Here is an 18,661-nt window from a genome sequence, read left to right on the forward strand (position 1 = left end):
GATGAGGTGTCCCCCCCGAGCCTTCTTGTCTGCAGGGAGAAGAGACCTAACTCCTTCAGTCTTTCCTCATGGGGCAGGTCCTCCTGCAAGTGCCAGCGGACAGCCCAGCTAGCTGGTGGCTTTACAAGCCTACCCGGAAGCTTCAGGTCTCCAGGGAATTAGAAGGGCTTATTAGGCAGTGCTTTAAGTTTGTCGGAAGCATGGTGGTAGAGAGCAGGTGAGGGCTGCGCTCTGCAGCAGACAGGAATCGGCTACCTGGCCAGGGTAGCCTGGGGTTGAGTGGAGGTGGCCACCCAGACAGAGCTTTCTGTCAGGGAAGCTGCTGTCCAGGTGGAGGGCTGCAGAGACTGCACCCTTCCTCCTGGGTGGAGGAGGGTGAAAGCTCCACCTCTGCAAGGTGTGCTCTGGTGGAGTCAGTCAGGCAGTGGGTAGAGGAGCTGCAGGAGGAAATGAGCAGACTCGGCTCTATTAGAGGGGGGTGAACAAGAATCAGAGTATTATTCAAGGCTTTAAAGGGAGAAACACAGGGCCCTTTGGCATTGACCTCCAAGGACCACCAGGCAAAAAACTTCAACAGTGAACAGGCAGCACCTTGGAGAAGGAGGTGCTATGGTCTCTGGTGACCTGTGGGACCAGGCTATCACTTCACTCCTCTTCCTTTGACAGTGTCAAAGGCTTTACTGCAGTCTAGTTAGACCACATCCAGAGCCTTTCCCTCATCCACGAGGCGGGTCACCTGAAGGAGATCAGGTTGGTCAAGCACGACCTGCCTTCCATGAGCCTGTCCTGGCTGGGCCTGATCCCCTGGTTCGTGGCTCGTGAGCACCCTCAAAACGAACTGCTCCATAATCTTCCCTGGCACCGAGGTCAGGCTGACTGGCCTGTAGTTCCCCGAATCCTCCTTCCAGCCCTTCTTGTAGATGGGCGTCACATTGGCAAGCCTCCAGTCGCCCGGGACGTCCCCAGTTAACCAGGACTGCTGGTAAATGATGGAGACCGGCTTGGCAAGCTCCTCTGCCAGCTCCCTCAGTACCCTCGGGTGGATCCCATCTGGCCCCATAGACTTGTGAGTGTCCAGGTGGCGTAGCAGGTTGTTAACTGCTTCCTCTTGGATTATGGGGGGGTTTATCCTGCTTGCGGTCCCTGTCTTCCAGCTCAGGGGGCTGAGTACCCTGAGGATAACTGCTCTGACTATTAAAGACTGAGGCAAAGAAGGCGTTAGTACCTCAGCTTTATCCTCGTCCTTGGTGGCAACGTTCCCCCCCACATCCAATAGAGGATGGAGATTGTCCTTGGCTCTCCTTTTGTCATTAATATACTTGTAAAAGCATTTTTTGTTGCCTCTCACAGCAGTGGCCAGGTTGTCTTCTAGCTGGGCTTTTGCCTGTCTAATTTCCTCTCTGCACGACCTAACGAGATCCCTGTACTCTTCTTGAGTTGCCTGCCCCTTCTTCCAAAAGTGGTAAACTCTCCTTTTTTTCCTGAGTCCCAGCCAGAGCTCCCCGTTCAGCCAGGCCGGTCGTCTTCCCCGCCCGCTCTTCTTATGGCACACGGGGACAGCCCGCTCCTGTGCCTTTAAGACTTCCTTCTTGAAGAACGTCCAGCCTTCCTGGACCCCTTTGCCCTTCAGGACTGTCTCCCAAGGGACCCTCTCGACCAGTGTCCTGAGCAGGCCAAAGTCCGCCCTCCGGAAGTCCATGATAGGGATTTTGCTGACCCCCCTCCTTACTTCACCAAGTATTGAGAATTCCATCATTTCATGGTCGCTAAGCCCAAGCCGGCCTCCGACCACCACATCTCCTACCAGTCCTTCTCTGTTTGTGAACAGCAGGTCAAGCGAGGCACCTCCCCTGGTGGTTGAAGCTCCCCCATGAGAACAAGGGCTAGCGACTGTGAGACTTCTGCGAGCCTCTGGTAGAATATTTCGTCTGCCTCCTCGTCCTGGCTAGGTGGTCTATAACAGACCCCCAGCAGGATATCTGCCTTGTTGGCCTTCCCCCTCATCCTTACCCACAAGCACTCGACCTCGTCATCACTACCTTTGAGCTCTAGACAGCCGAAGCACTCCCTAACATACAGGGCTACCCCACCGCCTCTCCTTCCTCGCCTGTCCCTTCTGAAGAGCTTATAGCCGTCCATTGCAGCACTCCAGTCGTGAGACTCATCCCACCATGTTTCCGTGCTAACTAAGACGTAGCTATCCCGCTGCACAGTGGCTTCCAGCTCCTCCTGTTTGCCGCCCATGCTGCGTGCATTGGTGTAGATGCACTTGAGCTGGGCTGCCGATTTCTCCCCCGACATTGGCGTGCCGCCCCTAGGCTCTTCTCTAGTGAGCCTGGTTTTATCCCCTTTCCCCTTCGGACCTAGTTTAAAGCCCTCTCAATGAGCCCCGCCAACTCATACGCGAGAATCCTTTTCCCCCTGTGAGACAGCTGAACTCCGTCCGTCGCCAGCAGGCCCGGTGCCGTGTAAACCTCCCCATGATCAAAGAAGCCAAAATTTCACCACTGGCACCAGCCCCTGAGCCACGTGCTGATCCGATGAGTTTTCCTGTTCCCTTCAGTATTCCCCCCTGCCACTAAAGGGATCGAGGAAAACACTACCTGTGCTCCCGATCCTCCCACCAGTCACCCCAGTGCCCTGAAGTCCCTTTTGATCCCTTCAGGACTTCTCTCTGCAACCTCCTCACTGCCAGCCTGTATAACCAGTAGCAGGTAGTGATCGGAGGCCTGTACCAGACCGGGGAGCTTCTTAGTAATGTCCTTCACCTGGGCCCCAGGGAGGCAGCAGACTTCCCTGTGGGATGGGTCTGGCTGGCAAATTGGGCCCCTCCGTCCCCCTCAGAAGGGAACCACCTACGACAATTACCCTCCTTTTTTCCTTAGCGGAGGCAGTCGTAATGCGTGGGGCTGACTGACTCGCCTCGGGCAACCCCCTGGATGGGCCTTCATCTACATCCTCATTTGTCTGGCCCTCAAGTTCCAGAGCCCCGTATCTGCTGTGTAAGGGCAACTGGGAGGTGAGGGAGGCCGGGTGGGGATTTGCCTGGCGCCCCGAGCAGGGACCTGTGTCCATTCCCCCCCGTCTCCTGGGTCCCCTCCTTCTGCCTGGTGGCAAGAGGGCAGGGGATCCTCCGCTTCCTGTGGAGCCTCCATCTGCTGCCCTTGCCTCAGGGACGGCAGGGTGTGGCTCCACCAATCTATCTCCCTCTCACACTCCCTGACACTCCTTAGCCTCTCCATCTCCTCCTTCAGCTCTGCCACCAGGCTGAGCAGATCATCCACCTGGTCACAGCGCACACAGGCGTCGTCTCTGCTGCCCTCAGGTACAGTGACAGGCTCAGGCACTCCCTGCAGCCGGAGGCCTGGAACAGATGTGTGTTTGCGTGGTGGCTCCGTCTGGGTGGCCACATTCCTTCTGGCGATAGCTTCCAGCCGAGTGGAAACCATGGCTAGGTCACCTTCTGGGAGGGCGATGAGGACTAGTGAGCTAGCCTCTGGAGCCTGGAGGGGCGATGCGCCCTGCCCGCCCGCCTTCCCCGCTCGCCCTGCCGGCGCCAACTGCCGTGCTGCGCCACGCCCTGTTCGCCCGCGCTCCAGGTCGCTCGCGCTCCCTGGGGGCTGCTCTTGTAGCTGAGGGGGTTCGGCCGCCGCCCGTCCTGTCCCCGCCCGCGCTGAGTCAGAGCTGCCGCTCGGCAGGAGCTCGCTCCTCCGGCTCGGGGGAGGGCGGGGGGCTGGGGCACCCTCTCGCTCCCTGCGCTGTTGCCTTCGCGGTTTTTGCCGCGGTTTTGCCGCTTCAGGAAGGGTCCCCCGGCGGGATCCTCCACTGACCTCCAAGGACCACCAGACAAAAAACTTCAAGAGTGAACAGACAGCTCCTTGGAGAAGGAGGTGCCATGCTCTCTGGTGACCTGTGGGACCGGGCTATCACTTCACTCCTCTTCCTCATACCTACCAACCTGCTGCAGGTACAAAGCCTTGGCAGCGGACAAAACCGATGAGCAAGGTTCACAGGGAGAAACGGCACCAGCAGCACATACTGAAAGCTGCAAAAGGAAGCATGGAGTGCTAGTAGTGGGTGACTCTCTGCTCAGAGGCACTGAGGAGCCCGTCTGCTGGCCTGATACACAGTCAAGGGAAGTTTGCTGCTTGCCAGGAGCCAAGATCTGGGATGTCACAGAGAGACTGCCACAACTGGTAAAAAAGCACAGACTACTGTCCCCTACTTCTTTTTCCACGTGGGCCAACAGAACCTGGTCTTCACAGGTGACCTCAGTTACTTGGACATTGGTTGGGAAACAATACAGCTGTGTACAAGCCATCCATCAGGTTCCTGGAATGCATTGAGGACTGTGTCCTGCTACAGATGCTGGACACGCTGACCAGGAACGGCGCATTGCTAGACTGACTGCTCACAAACCAAGACGACTTGCTTGACAACAGAACTACCAATGTTATCCTTGGATACAGCAACCACAACGTTGTGGAGTTTAAGATCTTGCTGAGCACGCCGAAGACCAGTAGTAGGACAAAGACCCTGGATTTTAGAAGAGCCAACTTCAATATGCTCCGAGCCCAGCTCCAGGGGACTCCATGGGAAGCATCCGTGGGAAGCACGGAGGGCAAAGGAGCTTGTGAATGCTGGGAGTTGTTCAAGAACAGCCTCCTGAAAGCACAGGAACAGTCCATCCCCTACAAAGGGTAAGGAAGAAGGCAGAACAAGAGACCACCGTGGCTTAACAATGAGTTTTGGGTGTGCTTAAAAGCAAAAAAAAAGAAGCCTACTGGCTGTGCAAAGGCAGCCAGATAGCCATCAGGGACTACAAGAACCTTGCTAGGGCATGCAGAGATGCAGTCAGGAAGGCTAAGGCTGAGCTAGCAAACTGGCCAAAGATGTCAAGTGCAAGAGAGGGTTCTTCAGATACGTGAGCAGCAAGCAGAAACACAGGAAAGACACAGACCCATCACTAAACATGGCAGAGAAGCTAGTCACTAGTAACGCTGACAAGGCAGACGTTCCCAATACCTTCTTTGCCTCTGTCTTTACCGGCATAGTTGGAGCCCAGATCACAAGGTCAAGTAGCTATGAGAACGCGTGTGTCGACCCAACAGTAGTGGGGGAAGGGCTGGTCTGCGGGCTCTTGCAAGGGCTCAACCCACATAAATCTACGGGCCTGGACGGAATCCACTGCAGGGTGTTAAGAGAAGTGGCTGACATTGTTGCAAGGTCACTATCTATAATATTTGAGAAGTTGTGGAGATCAGGGAAGGTCCCTGATGTCTGGAAGAGGGCAAATGTCATACCCGTCAACAAGAAGGGCCCATTAGTCTTACTCCAGTCCCTGGGAAAGCAATGATCCCAGGAGCTCTGTGTGCTGGGGCCACCTGAGCCTGTGGCTCCTGGCCTCTCCCAGTCCATGGGACAGCTCTTCCCTAAGAGTGCTTTCTTTCACCCCAACGTGGGAATATGAAATCCATGTTATTATAGACAGAGGCCCAGGAGCATGAAAGGGAGAGAACAAGTAATGGCTCTTAGCCCTGCGTAACCTCAGCTGTAGCTGCCAACGCTGTGTACAGATGTGGAAACGAACCTCTGGAGGAAAAAATAAAAAGAAAAGAAAAAAACCCAGCAAGGAAGTGATCAGATTTCTAGGCTTTTCTGTAGGCTTTATTTCGGTAGCTTGTCCCACAAATTACATGCTTTCCCAGTGCAGGACTTGACCATTCTCTGGGGGTGGCGAGCAGCACATGAATGGCTGTACCTGCAAATCTTGAGCTACTTCTCTTCTGCCCATCTCCAACCAGTGCCTCTTGCTTTGGTCCCTAGTGTCCCCAGGGCATTGGGAAGAGGAGAAAAAGAGTATTTGTGCTCAGCAACAGTTGCCCAGGCGTGCAGCATGCTAGGAAAAGTGGCCAGAAACCCCTTCGCCCTTTGGTTCTTCTGCTGAAGCCTTAACGCTTCCAACAAAGCTCGTGGGCAGAGCCCCGAGCTGTGGGGATCCCTGAGAAACTTGTCCTTGGAGATGTCCCCAAGTCCTCTCCCAGCCAGGAACTGCCATTTGTTTCCCGCCCGTGTGTTGCTGGCTGGATTGTTGAGGGGGCCGAGGTGCCTCTTTAGCCGGCACCTACGGAGCTCCTTCCGTGCTGTGCCGCTGGGGCAGGTTTGCCAGGCTGGGGGAGGCCCCAGGGCACGGGCCTGTGGCAGTGTGTCACAGGGCCCTTTGTGACCCGCTGTGAAATGGGCACTGCCACTTGGATGGCATGTGGCCGTGTGTCACAGGGCCCTTTGTGACCTGCCGTGATATGGGCGCTGGTGGCGACGCGGCCACCTCACTGTGCCCAGTGGACACGGCGGGACAGGACGGGACCGAGTGGGGCTGTGAGGAGCCCCCGCGCAGCCACCTCGTTCCCTTCTGACCCACGTCCGCGGCGCTTTTCCGAGGCGTCTCCCATCCCTGCGGCAGGAGCCCTCGAGGCCAGGCCTCAGCAGGATGGCGGAGAGACCCCCCAGCGTGCCCAGGCTGGCCTGGATGGGGGAGGAGGAGGAGGAGAAGGAAGGCGCTGGGGCTGCCCCAGCATGGCAGCCCGATGAGGAGGAGGAGGTCCAGCCGCTGCAGGCGGGTGAGTGGCTGAGCTGCGCCACAGGGCTAGTGGCTGCAGCCAGCTTGGCCCCATCCCATCCCCTGTGGACGTCCCCAGGGAAAGAGGGGAAGAGGGGAGGGGGCTGTTCCCCACAGCCGGGCTCCGGCCGGGCTCCATCCTCTGGGCACCCCCTGCCCCAGCCTGTGGCCAGGGAGGCGGGGGTCAGTGTCCCCACCGGCCCCTGTCCTGGGGCTGGCCCAGCCTGGGGAGCGCGGGGCTCGGCTCTGTTCTCCAGCCTCTCCCGCAGCCTCTCAGCTCTGCCTGTGCTTGGTCTTTGCCAGATCCAGTCTGCGACCTGCCAGAAGTGGAGGAAGAGACCTGCGCCCTCTTCCGCAGCAGAGCACAGGTACCCGCAGCCATCCCCGCCTGCGCTGGGCCTGCTCTCGCTGCTCAGCCGAGCACCGACGTTGGGGCACTCGGTGTGACATCCCTCTCTTCCCTGCCCTTCCTTCTCCTGCAGATGTTTTGGGAATCCCTAGAGCCCACTGAGCGTGAAGGCACCACCATTGTGGCCATCGAGGACATGGCAGACTCTGACTCCTATAACGCGGAGGCTTGTGCTGCCATGCTGGATGTGCTTGTTGAAAGTGACACCTCCAATTTGGAGCACGTAAGTTGCCTGTGGCTGGGGATCGAGCCCCCCGGAGATCGTGTGCCCCCGAACCGGGTCCGCTGGGCACCCAGCAGCCTTTTAGGCCAGCACGGTGTGGTGGGAAGGCAAGCCCTTCTCGGGGGAAGCCGGGGAAATGGCTCGCTCTGGCAGCACTCCAACTCTCAGGCACGTCTCCTCCAGGTGCCGAGCATCGTGAGGTGCATCTACCGGTGGCTCACGACCAACACGGATGTGTCAGCTGAGCACAGGCTGGATAAAGCCCTTCTGAAGCTGACCCACGAGCACCCCCATGATGTGGTGGTGACCCTCCTGCACTGTGCCCCATCGTGCGACAGGTACGGGGCCCACCTGCCTTGAGGGCTCAGGGCTCACCAGCCTTTAGAGCCCATCAACCTGTAGAGCCCGTCCCATGTGGGGACAGACGGAGATTTTCAGGACCCTCCGGCCCCTCCATTTCCCAGCCCCAGAGCGGCTGCCATGCTCCCTCCCTGCCCCTCAAGGCACCGTTGCTCGGCCGCCTGCTGCCTGCAGGGGCAGGCCCGCTGGGTGCTGCCGGAGAGGGGCAGTGGGCAGAGGCAGGGCTGGCGGCCAGCCTGGGTCCCCGGGGTTGCCCAGGCCACGGCGCTGTGGCCCAGACCCTGCTGACACAGAGCTCTGGGCCTGCAGAGCTGCCGGGACCATGTGGAGGGCGATGGTCTCCAGGAGCATGACTGCAGACAAGGTGCTGCTGGAGCTGCTCTGCGTGCTGAAGGACTGGCCGCTGCACAGCACCTCCACCTGCGACGGGGACAAAAAGGACGTCTTTGCCCTGGCCGTGAGTTTCTGGACCAGGCCTTTGCTCACCCCCGGGGTCGCCTCTCCGGGCGGCTCTCCATCCTCCCCCGCCACTGCATCTCCCTGCCTCACACGGTGGGCTGGAAACCTGGGTTAGGGGCAGGTTCAGGGGCAGCCAGGGCGGGTGCTCCCCCTGCGTCTCCCGTGGCCCAGGGCAGCACCTGAGCCTCACCCTCCCACGCTCGGGCCCTGCCACGGGGACGTCTCGGCACTGAGCGCGGTCTCTGCGTGTTTTGTTTTCTGCAGGCAACCAGGGCACTGTGGGAGATCCTCCAGCTGCGCAGGTGCCTACGGAGGTTGAAGGAGCATTTCCCCCGCTTCTTCCTGGCTCTGCTCTTCCAAATCTTCTTCAGCACAGAGCAGGTGCCAGAGGAGGTCAATACCTTCTGGAGGAGATGCCAGCAGGAAGGCTGCCTTCCCACCAACCCCAACAGGTGCCCCATCCCAGTCCTCCCATCCCTCGCATGGCCCCAGAGCTGGGGCCAGGGTTCCCGGCGTGACCTGGGCTTTGCTCCGCACACAGATTTGCAGCGCTGACTGTGAAAGCACTGCTCTGCCGTCTTGGGTATGACTTTGTGGTGTTTGATGTCGAACGTAAGCGTGGCTGGGACACACTCCTCAACGCTGAGACCCACCACTACGCAATGGGTCTGCTGGGCAGGTGAGAGCCCCCTTCTCCCCACTCCCCCCGCCATTTCTCCCCTGCAGACGGGGCGCCCCACACAATCCCCTTGGGCGTGGGTGAGAGGGACTTGTCACCGAGGCACGGCCCAGCAGACTGGAAAAGCCTGGGAGAGGTGGGTGCACAGGAGCAGCCACCTCCCAAAGCGCCAGCGTCCCCTCCCGTGGGGCCTGGGCGGATGGCACAGAGCAGGGGGTCTGTCTGCAGGCAGCCCCACCCAGGGCAGCCCACCGGGGCAGGGCAGGATGCACTGAGGGCCAGCGGCAGAGCCTGGGGGACGAGTCCCCTGCGGGCAGGAAAGGGGCCTCCTCAGAAGGGAAGGCTTTGGGGCAGGAAGGGTGTTTTTCCAGTCTCCTCCCCAAAGGAGCCTGCTCGTGTTGGGCATGGCCTTTCTCCTGGCGAGGGGTGGGTGGTGGGGAAAGACCAGGCCTGTGTGAGTCAGTCCTGGGAGAGGTTTGCTCGCCCTGCTCAGGGTCGACGGTGCCTTCTTCCCCCTGCCAGAGCGATGTGCGGTTCCTCGCAAAAATTGCGTTACGCGATGTCACGCTGCCTGGTCGAGCTGCTCAGCAGGAAGGAGCCACGCTGGGAGCTCTCTGCCATGGCGTTCCTTGTCGAGGTGAGCATGATGGCGAGCTCTGCCTCGCTTAGCTACCTCCCACCGCTCTGCCCTCTCGTAGCTGCAGCTGCGGGGGGAGCCCAGTCAGTGGAGCTGGGGCAGAGGGTGGGCTCCGCTGCATGCCCTTGGCCCCTTGCTGCTGGGGTGACACTTGTCCCCACCTGTGTTTCGTGCCCCCCTTGTGCCAGCTCTCGCTCTTCCATCGTGGCTCCTCAAAGGCCGAGGAATCAGAGGCTGCCGAGGGCTGGGAGGCACAGCGGAGCGGGCGATTGACATGTGCCACGTGCCCCACGGCGCAGGGCAGGGAGCCCAGGGGCTCTCTGCAGCCGCTGCTGCCTTTGGGCTCAGCTGCCTGGGATGGTGCCCGCGCCCTGTGCCGCTGGCTGGACCCAGCCCTGCGCGATGCTGGGGTCCTGCCGGCCGGGCACCCCTGTCACTGCTCTGTGTGTTTCAGCTCCTCGCCTGCCATGACACGAGGGATTGGGATGAATACATGCTGCTGCTCAGCCTAAGGTACCTGCAGAGTGAGCGCAGAGTGATGCATCGCCTGGTGCTCAGAGTCCTCATCATGCTCTGCAGGAGACCCGTGACGGTGAGAAGGGGGCAGCCGGCTGAAGCCGCGCTGGCAGCTGGGTCTGGGTAAGGGGTGCTGGGTAACACAGTAGCTTGGACTTGGCTGGCTTTCGGGAGCTGTGGCAGCTGCTCCCAGTTCTCCTGCCTCCCGTTCCCCTGGCCGAGTCCTTTGCGGCAGGCCTTTGGCTTCTGGGTCCCGAGGGCAGCAGCGTGGGCTCAAACAGCCGGAGCGGTTTTGGCCGTGCAGCCTTTTATGGCTTCACAACAACACAGCATTGTCTTCCACACAGGTCAACAGGATGCAATTCCTGCTGCCAAGTCTCATGGAGGTACTGCAGGATGCAGACGGGGAGGTGGTCGAGATGACCCTCTACGTGATCAGCAAGGTGGTCCGGGCCACACCCACCCCAATTGCCAGCTCCGTCGCTCTGCAGCTGGCTGAGAGGCTCCGGCCACTCTTTGACAGTGTAAGGCTTTGTGGCCGCCCCCCCCCCCGCCGGGCACTGGGTGCTGCCAGGAAGCTTTGTGCCCTGTGGATTTCCAGACCCGTGCCCAGGTGGGCCTGGAGCAGCCGGTGCTGAGGTCTTGCCCTCTTCCTTGCCACCAGGACATCAACTTTGTGCAACTGCTCTCCATGTACCTCTTCCGAGATGTGATGGAGTTTGTAGCAGAGGCAGGAAAAAAGCTGCTGAAGACGCATGTGCACCAGAGCCTGCTCCCACTGCTCTGCCACTCGCATGATGAGAACCAGCGCGTGGCAGAGGTGAGGATTTCTGACCTGCTGGTGTCCCTGTGGGAGGTGGCTCGGCTGCCTCCTGCCCTGGCACCTCGCGGACTGCAGCGCTCCAGCCTCCTCCTGGCCTTGGTACAGAGCGGCAGCTCTGGGGGACCTCTGTCCTGCTGCGCTGGCAGCACCAGGTGCCCCGGATGGGGGTGGCCCCACCCGTCTGCCCGGGCACCGAACCCGCTGACGGACACGTTCCCCAGCTGCTGCGTCTTCCCACCAGGGGCCAGGAAAGGCCCTGAGCCTTGCCCAGCTGCAGGGGACGCAGGTCCTGTGCCCTGGGCAGCGGTGCCATCTCCCAGTCTCTGCTGCTCTGCAGGCCTCTCGGAAAACCCTGCTTGAAGCTACCAAGTTCCTGAAGAAGAGGAAGCTCGAGCAGCTGCTGGAGAGGGAAGAGACATGGGCAGTGGGCGAGTGCCTGGTAAGGATGGCCCCAAAGCCCCAGACCCAGCCTGGACAAGCCCCCTGCCCCCAATGCTCAGTGTGTGGGGCTGGCAGCTGTGCCCCTGCCCACTGCTGCAGCCCATCGCTGCCAGCCTGCACCCCACGTGCTCCCTTCCCTTCAGCGTGCGGCCCCGCGGGCTCTTCTCCAGGCTCCCCTCCCTCCCCGAGCCCGGGGGTGCCGCTGCAGCCCCGGCCCAGCTGGGCTTTGGCAGCAGGCTGGCACCGCAGCTCCCCGGGGAGCACCCAGCCCTCTGCTCCCTCCAAACCCCGGCACCAGCCAGCTGCTGGCTGGGCGTCGTGGGTGTCCCTGGCAGGGGAGGCCAGTCCTGGGGGCAGGGGGAGAGTCGGCACCAACCCTTCCCTCCGTCCCCTTGCGCTCTCTCCAGCTGGCAGAGCACAGCAGCAGAGCAGACGAGTACCTGCACCAGTGCCTGCGGTACCTGCAGAGCCCACAGGAGTCCATGCGAGTGGCGTCCATCAGGATCCTTGGTGAGCCACAACCCCCCAGGGTCCCTCCCTGCCCCACTGCAGCTTGGCCCCAGCCCCGGCTGCTGCACCGGCAGCAGGAATCGGCCCCGTGGCTATGGAGCCCCGACTACCCACGGGGCTCCCTGCTGCCCTCTCCCACCCCGGCCCTTGGGCGTCACGCTCAGGGGAGGCCCCGGGCTCAGCCCTGCCAAGGGGAGGAGGGCGTGTGGCTGGGCTGGTGTGGGGGAGCTGTGCTGCTGAGGCTAGCGGGATCTGTGATGGGCTCTGTGTTCCTAGGGCGCGCTGGGCAGCACATGTGGGGTCAGCAGGAGAAGCTCCAGGTCATCTACGAGGGTGCGTGAGGGCAGCGGGGTGTCAGCGGGGACTGGCGGGGAGGAGGAAAGACCCTGGGCAGGGAGCTGCAGTCCCCGCCCCGGCTGGGGAGGGCTCTGCCCCCTGCGTGGACGAGGGGTGGCATGGGCAGAGCCGAGAGAGATTTCAGGGGCCGATTCGTGGGCGATCCCGTTGGGCCCTGCTCCCTCCTGGCCATGGGAAGAGCTGGGTGGGGTGGCCCTGGCAGGAGGGATTCCTGGGGTCCCTGCAGATCCAGGTTCTGACCTTGGCTCTGTTCCTCTCTCTTCCAGTCCTTCAAGGCATGCAAAATGACATCAGCCTCCCCGTCAGATGCCTGGCATCTCAAACCCTCCTGCTAGTAAGAACTGCAGAGAGGATCCCTCCCTCCAGGCTGCGGGTGCTGCAAGTCCGACTCCGCAGGGCGTGGAGGAGGCGGCCTTCTCTCCAGGGCAATGGCTGGCTGTGCTGCTGGAGCTCTGTGCAGACGTGATCCCGGGAGCTCCGTGTGCTGGGGCCACCTGAGCCTCCAGGGAAGACTGGGTGGCTCCTGGCCTCTCCCTGCCCACGGGACAGCTCCAGCCCTTGGGCCCTGCCTGTCCCCTTTGCCTGCTCCCAGGTCATCCCTCCGCTTGGCCTTCCGTGAATAAACAGTCTGGCTTCTTCATCTTCTCTGCATGTCTTTTCTTTGTGGAAACGAAATGGGGGAGAACTTGGGCCCTGAAGCACCCAGGCCCGGGTCCTGCCTTTCTTTTGCCCCATGTGCTGCGTGCAGAGATGGAGAGGAACGAAGGCAGTTCACCGTGGAAAGGACCTCCAGTAAGGTCAGTCCCTGTTCTGAAGGTCCCGTCACCTTCACAGACGCAAGAGGATCTCCATCTGGCCTGAGTCTCGATGCTGCAGAGGAGAAAGCTGGCAACGGATTTTAGGAGAATGGCCTTCTCCACACGGGCAGATGGGTTGGGGTGCTGAGCGAGGGGATGCTGGCCTTGGAGAAGGAAGTCCTGGAGCTTTATTGCTGCTGTTCCCTGCATATTTCCTGATGTTCACTGCCGAGACTAACTGCTATTTCATCTCCTGCCCACCCCTCCACCAGCCGGCTGGGGCCACCATCTCAGATGGCAGCTGGAGCTGCAGAGAGCTGCTGGCTCCTGGCCCGTTCTCAGCCCCTGCCTTGCTGCTGCAGGGCTTGGCAGAGGGCAGGGCAGTCTCACCAAAGGGTGACCAAGGACAATTCTCGGGAGACAGGGCCTCCCCCCGAGCAGCGGCCACCCCAGCTCCCCAGAGCAGCACCACGGAGATGAAACCTCTCCCAATGCAACTTGTACCCGTTGCCCCTTGTCTTCTCCATGTGGCTCCTTGTGAAGAGAGGGCCTGCATCTTCTTTGCAGCTACCCCTTAAGTAGGGGGTGATGAGGTGTCCCCCCCGAGCCTTCTTGTCTGCAGGGAGAAGAGACCTAACTCCTTCAGTCTTTCCTCATGGGGCAGGTCCTCCTGCAAGTGCCAGCGGACAGCCCAGCTAGCTGGTGGCTTTACAAGCCTACCCGGAAGCTTCAGGTCTCCAGGGAATTAGAAGGGCTTATTAGGCAGTGCTTTAAGTTTGTCGGAAGCATGGTGGTAGAGAGCAGGTGAGGGCTGCGCTCTGCAGCAGACAGGAATCGGCTACCTGGCCAGGGTAGCCTGGGGTTGAGTGGAGGTGGCCACCCAGACAGAGCTTTCTGTCAGGGAAGCTGCTGTCCAGGTGGAGGACTGCAGAGACTGCACCCTTCCTCCTGGGTGGAGGAGGGTGAAAGCTCCACCTCTGCAAGGTGTGCTCTGGTGGAGTCAGTCAGGCAGTGGGTAGAGGAGCTGCAGGAGGAAATGAGCAGACTCGGCTCTATTAGAGGGGGGTGAACAAGAATCAGAGTATTATTCAAGGCTTTAAAGGGAGAAACACAGGGCCCTTTGGCACTGACCTCCAAGGACCACCAGGCAAAAAACTTCAACAGTGAACAGACAGCACCTTGGAGAAGGAGGTGCTATGGTCTCTGGTGACCTGTGGGACCAGGCTATCACTTCACTCCTCTTCCTTTGACAGTGTCAAGGCTTTACTGCAGTCTAGTTAGACCACATCCAGAGCCTTTCCCTCATCCACGAGGCGGGTCACCTGAAGGAGATCAGGTTGGTCAAGCACGACCTGCCTTCCATGAGCCTGTCCTGGCTGGGCCTGATCCCCTGGTTCGTGGCTCGTGAGCACCCTCAAAACGAACTGCTCCATAATCTTCCCTGGCACCGAGGTCAGGCTGACTGGCCTGTAGTTCCCCGAATCCTCCTTCCAGCCCTTCTTGTAGATGGGCGTCACATTGGCAAGCCTCCAGTCGCCCGGGACGTCCCCAGTTAACCAGGACTGCTGGTAAATGATGGAGTCCGGCTTGGCAAGCTCCTCTGCCAGCTCCCTCAGTACCCTCGGGTGGATCCCATCTGGCCTCATAGACTTGTGAGTGTCCAGGTGGCGTAGCAGGTCGTTAACTGCTTCCTCTTGGATTATGGGGGGTTTATCCTGCTCGCGGTCCCTGTCTTCCAGCTCAGGGGGCTGAGTACCCTGAGGATAACTGCTCTGACTATTAAAGACTGAGGCAAAGAAGGCGTTAGTACCTCAGCTTTATCCTTGTCCTTGGTGGCAACGTTCCCCCCCGCATCCAATAGAGGATGGAGATTCTCCTTGGCTCTCCTTTAGTCATTAATATACTTGTAAAAGCATTTTTTGTTGCCTCTCACAGCAGTGGCCACATTGCATTCTAGCTGGGCTTTTGCCTGTCTAATTTCCTCTCTGCACGACCTAACGAGATCCCTGTACTCTTCTTGAGTTGCCTGCCCCTTCTTCCAAAAGTGGTAAACTCTCCTTTTTTTCCTGAGTCCCAGCCAGAGCTCCCCGTTCAGCCAGGCCGGTCGTCTTCCCCGCCCGCTCTTCTTATGGCACACGGGGACAGCCCGCTCCTGTGCCTTTAAGACTTCCTTCTTGAAGAACGTCCAGCCTTCCTGGACCCCTTTGCCCTTCAGGACTGTCTCCCAAGGGACCCTCTCGACCAGTGTCCTGAGCAGGCCAAAGTCCGCCCTCCGAAAGTCCATGATAGGGATTTTGCTGACCCCCCTCCTTACTTCACCAAGTATTGAGAATTCCATCATTTCATGGTCGCTAAGCCCAAGCCGGCCTCCGACCACCACATCTCCTACCAGTCCTTCTCTGTTTGTGAACAGCAGGTCAAGCGAGGCACCTCCCCTGGTGGTTGAAGCTCCCCCATGAGAACAAGGGCTAGCGACTGTGAGACTTCTGCGAGCCTCTGGTAGAATATTTCGTCTGCCTCCTCGTCCTGGCTAGGTGGTCTATAACAGACCCCCAGCAGGATATCTGCCTTGTTGGCCTTCCCCCTCATCCTTACCCACAAGCACTCGACCTCGTCATCACTACCTTTGAGCTCTAGACAGCCGAAGCACTCCCTAACATACAGGGCTACCCCACCGCCTCTCCTTCCTCGCCTGTCCCTTCTGAAGAGCTTATAGCCGTCCATTGCAGCACTCCAATCGTGAGAGTCATCCCACCATGTTTCCGTGCTAACTAAGACGTAGCTATCCCGCTGCACAGTGGCTTCCAGCTCCTCCTGTTTGCCGCCCATGCTGCGTGCATTGGTGTAGATGCACTTGAGCTGGGCTGCCGATTTCTCCCCCGACATTGGCGTGCCGCCCCTAGGCTCTTCTCTAGTGAGCCTGGTTTTATCCCCTTTCCCCTTCGGACCTAGTTTAAAGCCCTCTCGATGAGCCCCGCCAACTCATACGCGAGAATCCTTTTCCCCCTGTGAGACAGCTGAACTCCGTCCGTCGCCAGCAGGCCCGGTGCCGTGTAAACCTCCCCATGATCAAAGAAGCCAAAATTTCACCACTGGCACCAGCCCCTGAGCCACGTGCTGATCCGATGAGTTTTCCTGTTCCCTTCAGTATTCCCCCCTGCCACTAAAGGGATCGAGGAAAACACTACCTGTGCTCCCGATCCTCCCACCAGTCACCCCAGTGCCCTGAAGTCCCTTTTGATCCCTTCAGGACTTCTCTCTGCAACCTCCTCGCTGCCAGCCTGTATAACCAGTAGCAGGTAGTGATCGGAGGCCTGTACCAGACCGGGGAGCTTCTTAGTAATGTCCTTCACCTGGGCCCCAGGGAGGCAGCAGACTTCCCTGTGGGATGGGTCTGGCCGGCAAATTGGGCCCTCCGTCCCCCTCAGAAGGGAACCACCTACGACAATTACCCTCCTTTTTTCCTTAGCGGAGGCAGTCGTAATGCGTGGGGCTGACTGACTCGCCTCGGGCAACCCCCTGGATGGGCCTTCATCTACATCCTCATTTGTCTGGCCCTCAAGTTCCAGAGCCCCGTATCTGCTGTGTAAGGGCAACTGGGAGGTGAGGGAGGCCGGGTGGGGATTTGCCTGGCGCCCCGAGCAGGGACCTGTGTCCATTCCCCCCCGTCTCCTGGGTCCCCTCCTTCTGCCTGGTGGCAAGAGGGCAGGGGATCCTCCGATTCCTGTGGAGCCTCCATCTGCTGCCCTTGCCTCAGGGACGGCAGGGTGCGGCTCCACCAATCTATCTCCCTCTCACACTCCCTGACACTCCTTAGCCTCTCCATCTCCTCCTTCAGCTCTGCCACCAGGCTGAGCAGATCATCCACCTGGTCACAGCGCACACAGGCGTCGTCTCTGCTGCCCTCAGGTACAGTGACAGGCTCAGGCACTCCCTGCAGCCGGAGGCCTGGACAGATGTGTGTTTGCGTGGGGGCTCCGTCTGGGTGGCCACATTCCTTCTGGCGATAGCTTCCAGCCGAGTGGAAACCATGGCTAGGTCACCTTCTGGGAGGGCGATGAGGACCAGTGAGCTAGCCTCTGGAGCCTGGAGGGGCGATGCGCCCTGCCCGCCCGCCTTCCCCGCTCGCCCTGCCGGCGCCAACTGCCGTGCTGCGCCACGCCCTGTTCGCCCGCGCTCCAGGTCGCTCGCGCTCCCTGGGGGCTGCTCTTGTAGCTGAGGGGGTTCGGCCGCCGCCCGTCCTGTCCCCGCCCGCGCTGAGTCAGAGCTGCCGCTCGGCAGGAGCTCGCTCCTCCGGCTCGGGGGAGGGCGGGGGGCTGGGGCACCCTCTCGCTCCCTGCGCTGTTGCCTTCGCGGTTTTTGCCGCGGTTTTGCCGCTTCAGGAAGGGTCCCCCGGCGGGATCCTCCGCTGACCTCCAAGGACCACCAGACAAAAAACTTCAAGAGTGAACAGACAGCTCCTTGGAGAAGGAGGTGCCATGCTCTCTGGTGACCTGTGGGACCGGGCTATCACTTCACTCCTCTTCCTCATACCTACCAACCTGCTGCAGGTACAAAGCCTTGGCAGCGGACAAAACCGATGAGCAAGGTTCACAGGGAGAAACGGCACCAGCAGCACATACTGAAAGCTGCAAAAGGAAGCATGGAGTGCTAGTAGTGGGTGACTCTCTGCTGAGAGGCACTGAGGAGCCCGTCTGCTGGCCTGATACACAGTCAAGGGAAGTTTGCTGCTTGCCAGGAGCCAAGATCTGGGATGTCACAGAGAGACTGCCACAACTGGTAAAAAAGCACAGACTACTGTCCCCTACTTCTTTTTCCACGTGGGCCAACAGAACCTGGTCTTCACAGGTGACCTCAGTTACTTGGACATTGGTTGGGAAACAATACAGCTGTGTACAAGCCATCCATCAGGTTCCTGGAATGCATTGAGGACTGTGTCCTGCTACAGATGCTGGACACGCTGACCAGGAACGGCGCATTGCTAGACTGACTGCTCACAAACCAAGACGACTTGCTTGACAACAGAACTACCAATGTTATCCTTGGATACAGCAACCACAACGTTGTGGAGTTTAAGATCTTGCTGAGCACGCCGAAGACCAGTAGTAGGACAAAGACCCTGGATTTTAGAAGAGCCAACTTCAATATGCTCCGAGCCCAGCTCCAGGGGACTCCATGGGAAGCACGGAGGGCAAAGGAGCTTGTGAATGCTGGGAGTTGTTCAAGAACAGCCTCCTGAAAGCACAGGAACAGTCCATCCTCTACAAAGGGCAAGGAAGAAGGCAGAACAAGAGACCACCGTGGCTTAACAATGAGTTTTGGGTGTGCTTAAAAGCAAAAAAAAAAAAGCCTACTGGCTGTGCAAAGGCAGCCAGATAGCCATCAGGGACTACAAGAACCTTGCTAGGGCATGCAGAGATGCAGTCAGGAAGGCTAAGGCTGAGCTAGCAAACTGGCCAAAGATGTCAAGTGCAAGAGAGGGTTCTTCAGATACGTGAGCAGCAAGCAGAAACACAGGAAAGACACAGACCCATCACTAAACATGGCAGAGAAGCTAGTCACTAGTAACGCTGACAAGGCAGACGTTCCCAATACCTTCTTTGCCTCTGTCTTTACCGGCATAGTTGGAGCCCAGATCACAAGGTCAAGTAGCTATGAGAACGCGTGTGTCGACCCAACAGTAGTGGGGGAAGGGCTGGTCTGCGGGCTCTTGCAAGGGCTCAACCCACATAAATCTACGGGCCTGGACGGAATCCACTGCAGGGTGTTAAGAGAAGTGGCTGACATTGTTGCAAGGTCACTATCTATAATATTTGAGAAGTTGTGGAGAT

At 59.5% G+C, this 18,661-nt stretch overlaps 1 protein-coding gene across 1 annotated transcript; it reads left to right on the top strand.

Annotated features, from left to right (window-relative positions):
* Window positions 1-9,308: 9,308 nt before the first annotated feature.
* LOC142083861 (maestro heat-like repeat-containing protein family member 7) lies at window positions 9,309-12,499 on the top strand. The gene is made up of 7 exons (XM_075153906.1): window positions 9,309-9,386; window positions 9,841-9,978; window positions 10,250-10,426; window positions 10,567-10,722; window positions 11,063-11,164; window positions 11,574-11,676; window positions 12,300-12,499. The coding sequence occupies exons 1-7, from the start codon at window positions 9,309-9,311 to the stop codon at window positions 12,497-12,499; spliced, it is 954 nt and encodes a 317-aa protein (XP_075010007.1).
* The last annotated feature ends 6,162 nt before the right edge of the window (window positions 12,500-18,661 follow it).

The sequence above is a fragment of the Calonectris borealis genome, chromosome 6, assembly GCF_964195595.1.
Source record: "Calonectris borealis chromosome 6, bCalBor7.hap1.2, whole genome shotgun sequence".
NCBI lineage: Eukaryota > Metazoa > Chordata > Aves > Procellariiformes > Procellariidae > Calonectris > Calonectris borealis.